At 34.2% G+C, this 9,522-nt stretch overlaps 1 protein-coding gene across 1 annotated transcript; it reads right to left on the bottom strand.

The window, feature by feature from the left end:
• Positions 1 to 1,950: 1,950 nt before the first annotated feature.
• Positions 1,951 to 6,273, bottom strand: LOC145004462 (ferric reduction oxidase 2-like). The gene is made up of 8 exons (XM_078963391.1): positions 6,076 to 6,273; positions 5,740 to 5,842; positions 5,462 to 5,659; positions 5,124 to 5,358; positions 4,141 to 4,468; positions 3,815 to 4,058; positions 2,669 to 3,375; positions 1,951 to 2,391 (listed from the first exon to the last, which is right to left on the bottom strand). The coding sequence occupies exons 1-8, from the start codon at positions 6,215 to 6,217 to the stop codon at positions 2,252 to 2,254; spliced, it is 2,097 nt and encodes a 698-aa protein (XP_078819517.1). The 5' UTR covers positions 6,218 to 6,273; the 3' UTR covers positions 1,951 to 2,251.
• Between the last annotated feature and the right edge of the window lie 3,249 nt (positions 6,274 to 9,522).

The raw sequence follows: 9,522 nt of genomic DNA, 5'->3' as shown, positions 1-9,522 counted from the left end.
ACTAAAAACCATAAGCACAAAGTTTACTGAGTTCCCCAAAATACCACATATCATACATATCATATATGGGCCCTACCCAAATGAGATATGGGCCTCGCCCAAACTCGCATAATGGGCCCCGCCCAGTGAAATAAGATCTCTGCCCACACTCGAATAATGGTCCCCTCCCAATAAGATATGGGCCCCACCCACACTCAAATAATAATGAGATCTGGGCCCCGCCCACACTCGAATAACGGGTCCTACCCAATAAACGTACATACATAAGCATATACAAGTATCCATAGACAACAAGTATAATAACATAACCAAATGAGGGTTGACCTTGGTGCCTTAGACCTACTAAATCCAATGAGGAAACTCACCTCGAAAAGTTGAATGAAACGAATGATCCCTGACTGTTGGTCCTACAGTTCCCCGAGCTATCAATTGCCAAATACAAAATAATTAACATTTGGGATCTACATCAAAACCAAAAAATCCTACTTAGGGTAAAAAGACCATTTTACCCCAAACCTAGCTTGGTCCAAGAATGGAGCCCATAACCAGAATCCAATAGGCCAAAAAGTTAAACAGTCCATCAAGGCCCAAAATATGGCCTAATTTCCAATTGGGCCCAATCCCTTCACATAGGCCTTAGCCCAAGGCCCAATAATATTCCTAGCCCAAAAATTCCCAAAATCAAATGGTCCAACTAAACCATATCCTTCTAAGCCCAAAACGAGGCCCAAGCCTAAAGCCCAACATCGAATGGCCACCTAACTGAGTATGCAGGGCGTATTCAGCTTGTACGCTAAGCGTACTGTCTCGAGGGCTTGTACATAGTGCGTACAGGCTTATATGCCCAACATACTCAACCAAATCAACCACCTTCTACTTTAAGCACTTAACTCGTTAAGACTTTACCCCAGAGTGCAAATCTAACCCCCTTAAGCTGAAATATCATGTGAAGTTGCTAACTTTACATCCATGCATGATCATAAGAAGCTCTAAAACTCAAAAAGGACTTAATTAAGGACTTAATGAATGCATGAGGCCCCTAAACTCCATAAAGTTGGAACCTTTATTCCTAAGGAGCCCACGAAGACATTAGATCTGAAAGAATAAGCCTTTGGGACGTCCAAATCCCAACATCCATCCAAACCATGGCTAAAAACATAACTATTTAACCCAAAAAGAGATCTAAGCATCTAGCAACCAAGATAAGAACATGATACCTCAAACTTCTTGCAAAATGAGTACTGGTTATGGATGCAAGACTTCCTTCTCCAAGCTTAGCAACTTCAAGATCTTCTAAATCCATCACAATGAACAAAATAAACACCAAGCTCTCTTCAAAGACTCAAATGCATGACAACGGAGGCTACAACTCGTTTTAAGGTTTTGGAGGCTTTGGGTGCTGGTAAAGGGGCCAGTCCCAGAAGTTAAGGATCCTTAAATAGGGTGCAACACCCCCACTTACAGCATACGTATGTATATGCCCAATGTACGCGACCTAAGTCCCATCTCGCCACCAACCCAGTACGTTAAACGTACCAAGTGGTACGCCCCGCGTACTGGCTTCTCAACCAGTATGCTAAGCGTACCAAGTGGTACACTCCACGTACTACTTAAGGGATCAAAATGAAATGGTTGAATACTCAAGGGTCATAAGGCACATACCATGACACAAGTATTACAGTATCATAGCGAGGGTCTAGCTTATCTATGGCTTAACAACTCATTGTATATCCTCATCATGCTTCTATCTCAGGATATATATATATATATATATATATATATATATATATATATATATAGAAAGAGAGAGAGAGAGAGAGAGAGAGAGAGAGAGAGATAGAGAGTGTGTGTGTGTGTGTTAATATGTTACACATCATCTAGTGATAGAAAACTAAGTATTATAAATTTTATATAGTAATTTATCATAGAGAAAACAAGATAGAAATACAAGTTTACACACATGCCTTACATTCTTTCTCAAACATAAAAGTAAATATAAATATAAAAAGTACCATAATCATCACATTGTTGTGGTAGATAAATCTTTTTTTAAATGTACTTCAATTTTACAATCAAATGGAAAGATTTAATCATTGTTTCCTATTCATATATAGACACACATTTCCATTTTCTAACCTTATCAATCTTGACCTTTAGAACCCTTAAAGCAAGGGTATCCATCATCACAAAAGAAGAAAAAATATATATATATTATTTCAATCTGTTTTAAGTATGCCTTGAAAAAGTTTTATCACCAATTAAAGCTTATGGATTCAAAATGTAAGTTTGAAGCCAACCCTGATGAGCATATGTTTGCAACCTCATGCCTCATGTTTTTTGGTCTACAAACAAGAACTCCAACACTTGATTCCTTTCGCTCAAACAACATTCCTAAAATAAACACAAGTATTAGTTTCCAAATTTTGGAATTTCAAATTAAAAAGGATCAAAATAGATATGTATGAGTTTTGGAAATCACATGGTAAACCTTAATATATATATATATATATATATATATATATATATATATATATATATATATATATATATATATATATACACACACCATATGATTATCTTAATTTTCCTTTAGGATAAAATTTAGGAGGACCGATAAGAGTATATAATATTAATTTGAATGTTGTGGAAAGGTTTAAAACGAACTTACTCTTAAGATTCGGTCTTTCACCGTAATGTGCATTTATAGATTGAATGAGTGATTGTTGGGGTAGGCTTTCAAGCTCTCTTTCCGCGTTATAAAACAAAGAATTAGGTGAGCCAACGGGTGTTGCTTCCTCCATGTTTTGAATTTGCTTCGAGTCTATTGCATTTTTTTTCTTGTTCCACCAAAAACCCAAACTACATGCTACCATTATAGACACACAAATGAGCAATATATTCATCACCCCCTTCGAACCATAAGGGTACACTTTGTTTGTGTTTTTATCAATAGGGTAGATGTAGAATCGTGTTAAAAGCCCGATAGATAAAAGGAAAACAACAAAAGAACAAGAAATAATTGCACCAAGCCATAACCAACCATTTTGTCCTAAAATAGGTGTTATGGGCCCATCTGAAGAATTTGGTTTGAGCCAAATGGTTCGAACTTGTTTCTTGTCATCAATCGTTGGTTGCTTCTCTCTTGTCACATAGGCCTCAATTTGTAGTTCTAGTTTTGAAAAATCCATAGGAGCACCAAATGCCGGTAAGAGCAATTCTAACATTGTGAGATCGGAAGAGTCTTTAAAGACACTTATCATGAGTATCTTTGGTGTCTTACATTTTGAGGTTTCAACTGTGAAAACAAGCTCCCTAAATATTGAAATAAACGGTGTGATCCCACTTCCTCCGCTCACCATCACTAAGATATCGTGCCTGCAACCATAGCTTCACTAAGATGCATTTTTTTCACTTAATGGACTTATGGGACAAGATGTAATCTAATAAAATTATTTGTATAATCGTTTTTTAGTTTTTTTCTTATAAATAGCTATTTAATAGAAAAACTGTGGAAAATAGGTTTTTCCAATAACTCCAAACTTTGTACAAATTTGGTCTTTTATATTTTTTTCCATTACATATCTCCACACGAGTCGGCATTTTCTAAAATTTATTTACCTAATTAGACTTGATGAAATAAAAAAACAAGCATACTCTTTCTCTCTCTCTCTCTCTCTCTCTCTCTATATATATATATATATATATATATATATATATATATATATATATATATATATATATATATATACACACACACACACACACAGAGAGAGAGATTAAACCTTGCACAAAATAATTTCATGACATTTTTTACCTTAGGAAATTAGTCGAGATAGGTCCATAAGGTCCTTCAACGCAAACATCAAGCCGATCAACAGGGTTTGGAGATGATAATATTTGATAAAGCTTCTTAGACCAACTACCTTCACCTTTGATCATAACACTTAGCTTCTCAGGTTCCAGATTGCTACTTGAGGTAATTGTGAATGGATGCCATTGAGTCTTTGAAATATTTGGAACATTGATGAACATGATACTCGTAGGTGTATAACTCAAGTCTATTAAATCAATGAAATCGTTATCACATAAATATTCATAAATACTTATATATTTATTATATTCTATTGTGATTGATGTTACCTTGGCTCTTGGAGAAGTTAAGCTCGAGAGTTTCAGATAAAAGAACACGGGTAGAAATCAAACGAACGTTTTCCTTTGATTGTAGAAATCTTAGGAACCGATCAATCAAGAAGAGGTAGAATCCAGGAAGCATGATGGATGTGTAACCTATGCCAACATGGAACACAAAGAAGACAATGAAAAGGATGTACAGGTGATGAGTATAGAAGAAAACCTCGAACATCTTTCGTCTAATTTGTGGAAAAGTTGTTGCCCACATGACCAATCCTGATAACAGAGACAACTCTCCCGCTACATTTGATATATCGGTTTTTGCCCATTTCAACATCTAAATCCAACATTATAATATAAAATGTCATAAAAAATTAAAAAAGATAAAAAAAAATAATAAAAAATAAATAAATAAATACTTCTACTAACCACATCGAGGTATAATTATCCTACTTCATGCCAAGGGAAAAAAAACTATGGCATCTAAAATAGTTCCATTAAATCATGTTGTTACTAATGTTATTATAATATGTATACGCACTTTGTATTTGTAATTTTGTATATACTATCACACAATCATAAATAATAGGTTTAAAACTAAAATTAACATTATATGCTTGATGTTAAAAGTACTTTGAATTCAACAATCACTTTCTTTGTAGAGTTCAAATCGACAAAAAAGACCACTTGGTCAATAATTTTTGACCACACAAAAGTTGACTCTTTTTTAGGAAAAAGATTTCACGCATCCATAGCGCACTTCATATCATGATATGTACTTCCAAATTAACTGGTGGAATACTTTCAGGACTTCTAAGCCATACACTTGTAAAAAAGTTCTCAAAGTTGGACCCCCCACCCCCCACTCACCACTGTTCAACATTTGATATTTTTATATAATTTTTAAAAAATGTTCATTTTTAAGTAATCAAATGGACTTAAAACACCTAACTATTTTAAGTGAAAGGTACCATGAATCAAATAATATATACCTCTGATGTTTGGTTGGTTGCAATCCAATAAATGATGTAACAAACGCCATGAGAAGAGAAGAGAGTCATCATGATATGCCCGAGCCATATGTGATACTTGACACTCGCTTCGGAAGTGAGACCAAACAATGGCAGGATAGATGAGCCTCGAGTCACAGGGAAAAACAAGAATGCTAGACATATATTACCAATTAGTCCCAACCTTAGGGCCACTGAATCCAATTTTGATTCCCAACTATCATCCAAAACAACAAGACATAAAATCAAATTTTACGCGATTGATCTGACTAGACTCGAGGAACAGGAAAAGGTAAAAAGTAAGATATCGATTCACGTACACTTTTTCTCCTTTTTTTGCAGCTGATTGAGGGGTAATTTTGGCAAAACTGACATGTAAGTACGTCGTGAAAGACCAGACAAGAAGAGCGATAAACATTATAAAGAAAGCAAGCTCGATTTTTGAGACGATTCCCAGACTTTTAACGATCATGGGCCTTCTCCATATAGTTAAGTTACCATTGGTAGCTTCTTTTTGTCTGAAACTTGGAGAAAAATAAAATCATTTATTTGGAGTAATAACACTTTTAGAACTACTCAAGTGAAATAACTAATATACCCTTCATTGCGGTTTTGGTTCGATTTTTTCCTTAAATGCAGATACACACTGCCCATGACAGCCATGAACAAAACAGGGAATGAATAGAGCAACATCGTTGGACCTGAAAGTATATACATGTAAAGATTACAAAACAAATTGAATCAAATATGTTGTACAACTAACAATAAGAATCGAGAATACAAGATCTTACTATACGTTCAAATATAAAAAATTAATACACAAAGTCACAAAAGAACTTTTTTTGGGATGCTACATCACCCCACTGCCCCAAGTAACTCCGCCAGTGTGTATCGTACAAAAGAAAAATATGGTGGTTAGAGAGATGGAACAAACCTTGAGTTCCAAAGTAAGTAGAAGTGGTGTGGGCTCGAACCCTAACGAGCCACTTTTGCTTGAAGACATAGGTTGGTGTCATCACCCATAGGAAAAGGTACCCTACAAACACCAATATCGCAAGCCCTTTGATTATCTTCATTCACTCTATCTTTAGATTTTCTTTCTCTAGCTGATTTACTTGAAGAATAAAGAGAGATGTTGCTATTTATAGACTTGGTCGGATGTAGTTAGAGAATTAGTCAATTAGACTGAGTGTGAGTGAGTGTGAGAAGGGCAAATTTGGAAATGCACCATTTTAATTTAATGTTGGAAATATATGTATGTAGGTATGTATGTATGCATATATGTATGTATATCTTTTCATGCTTGTATGTGTCATAAAAAGATAAGTTGACCACCAGGTTAAGAGAATCTTGAATTTGTATTTAATTAACCTGCATGCATGCAGTGGTTATATATATATATATATATATATATATATATATATATATATATATATATATATATATATATATATATATATATATTACAAGTTAAGTAACATAGTATTAATTTGCATGTGTTATATTGTGGTTTGGTTTGGTATAGGTTGAGGTGCAAATTTTCACTAATGGTCGTCTCTAATGCTCAAATTCTGACATTCCTATAATATTGTTTAGTGTTTTGGAAACGCTTAGATATTAGAATTCACCATTTTTATTTGCATGTACTATTCCTAGTTTATAAATATATATATATATATATATATATATATATATATATATATATATATATATATATATATATATATATATATATATATATATATATATATATATATATATAACAACATTTTATTTGCATGTGTTATATCGTGGTTTAATTGGTTTGGTAGGTTGAGATGCAAATTTTCAGCAGTTCATATATCCCAAGTCCCAACGATAATAAATAATTTCACAAAAGTATTACAATTTGCAAAAATACATTATAAGAATACAATTAAGTTGGTAAACACTATATCAGAACCACATCAAATATGTCATTGATACGCATTGATAATTGTATTGTATACATTTTAATGCATGAAAATAAAAAGAATTTGGAATAAAAGCATGGATCATGTGATAAAAATTAAAAAGAATTCGATTTAATTCTCTTGTTATGTCATGTTGGATTTAAAGAGAATTTATGTATGTTGCACGGATCATGCAAAAACTTTTACTTACATCACCTTCAAGTGGGATTTGCCTAAATTGGTGTGGGTTCATTTCTCGAATGTTGTGGTGGTTGACTTTGGCAAGCCTCCAAATTTATGCACTTCCAGCGTGTGGCCTTATGTTTGTGCTTGTGTTTCTTGTCGCTTGGCACGTGCTTTGTGGGTGACATGTCATTCTTAAGTTGACTATTCATGGTACAATTACATGTCTCAGTGGCAACCTAAATTCCACGTCATCCTGATATTGAAGACTCCAAAATGTGCAGCAATCTATGTTTGAGATGTCTTCAAAATATATCATAATTTCTGTTTCTAGCATGAATCAAACAACTATATCTTTTTATTAAGTGTAACAAAAACAAATCAGAAATCCAACTTTTTAAAAGGCAAAATATTTGATTTTATATGCAATTAATATATATATATATATATATATATATATATATATATATATATATATATATATATATATATATATATATATATATATATATAAACAAAGACAACCTTTAGAAATATTAAACAATGACAATCTTTAGGAACACTACCTGACAAGGGTACTGTTCATTGGGTTAATTAGTTCACCGACTTTGGTTAATTCCTGATCACCGTCTCAGTTTTCTTCTTAATTTCATCACTTCTCGATTCTTCATCTCAGTTAAACCTGAAAAGACTCTCACCGCCATCACCCTACAGGCGATCATTCATCACCACCAGCTTTAATCCTTACGTCCACCGCCTTACTTGACTGAAGGATCACTATCGATCCTCTAAACCTCTCTCAAAGCGTCAATCTCCGTCACCCATCGATGTTTCCTCGACCGCTTACTTTATCCTCTCTCAAAATCGCTCCTCTAAACCTCTCTCAACGCGTCAATCCCCGTCACCCATCAACACTTCCTCGACCCCTCACTTTATCCTCTCTCAAATCGACTCTCCTACCTCCACCGCCGACGGTCGGTGTTGTTATTCACCGTCGATGATGGCGATGCATCCATGGGAGAGAAACCCTCTCCAATTCCCTCATGCATTGATAAGCAGATAGGAAAAAAAGAACGACATTCGTTAGCGCTGCTGGCCATTATGGTGGTCCGACGGGATTGCTAACAACGGTAGTGCAAATTCAGGTAGAGGACGGTGGTAATCGGATGTTATTCAGCTCACCATTTCTTCTCTATCGACATTTTCTTTTAGTCACCCTTTTCCACCATTGCTAGTCCTAAATTAGTGTGTCGGTTATCCATGCACGCTCCAATAACGACTTGGCAAGGTGCAAAGTGTAATTTCATGGAATAACATCATTTTTCACATTTTTCCTAAAGTAACTAAGATTGAGAATTTATAAAAACATTTAGTTACTTTATAGATCATTATACTTATTAATGAGCAATTATTTTCCTTATCCTATCCGTTCGGCTAACGATCTTCCACTAATCAAGAGTACGGTAGGTAAGAGTGGATACCCAATGGTGATCATTTTATAGGCCGCTTCCTTAAACACTCCTTATGTGATGTCTCTCACTCAAGGTACATTCCTTTGAACATCATTTTGCATAAAAGTTTCTAATCTAGACATAGATTCTCAATATCTAACTCCTAATATGGAAACCTTTCCATACTTACCATATCACAACTCAATTTTAATAGAATCTTATATATTTATAATTATGTCGATATGCTCCATCCAATATCATACTTCTAACTACTCACAAGCGACTAATCCTCAGCAAGCTTTGGATCGTCTTTTGATAGTTGTTTAATTATCTTAGTCAAAACCAATTCTAGTCCTTTTTCCCTCTAAATGCGTTAGACATTTGGAAAAATTTTAGAATGGTCGAATATTATGGCCCTATCAATCAATCCTATACCCGAAGCGTATAGGACATGATGCATAATGTCTTACATAAAGATATGATACTTTGCCATAATATTTTATGTGTCTCGTTCTTACCATTCGAACTATGAAGAGGGATACCGCAATCATAATCGAAATTTAAGAACACACCATGTATCTTGACTAAAATTATTAACATTCCACAACCTAAACCTTTAGATTTGAACCGAAGCATAATATTCTCTCCCTTAATTATAGCAAAACAACTTTACATCCTTACTACTTTGCAAAGTATGACTCTTGTTTTCTATAATTAATATTGCTAACTTGCAATACTTGCCTTAATAATCATACAATCATAACATTTATGCTCCCACTATCATGATGATTATTATAAACATAACACTTATGCTCT

This window comes from Lactuca saligna, chromosome 7, assembly GCF_052625555.1.
Source record: "Lactuca saligna cultivar CGN05327 chromosome 7, ASM5262555v1, whole genome shotgun sequence".
NCBI lineage: Eukaryota > Viridiplantae > Streptophyta > Magnoliopsida > Asterales > Asteraceae > Lactuca > Lactuca saligna.
Note: the sequence above shows the minus strand (reverse complement) of the source record. Positions and strands in the feature narration are given on the sequence as shown.

Coding starts and splice junctions, on each gene's coding strand:
- LOC145004462 (XM_078963391.1), bottom strand. CDS start 6,217: ATGAAGATAATCAAAGGGCTTGCGATATTGGTGTTTGTAGGGTACCTT. Junction 5,843..6,075: donor TACTTACTTTGGAACTCAAG/GTTTGTTCCATC, acceptor ATATACTTTCAG/GTCCAACGATGTTGCTCTAT. Junction 4,059..4,140: donor TAACTTCTCCAAGAGCCAAG/GTAACATCAATC, acceptor TTGATTTAATAG/ACTTGAGTTATACACCTACG.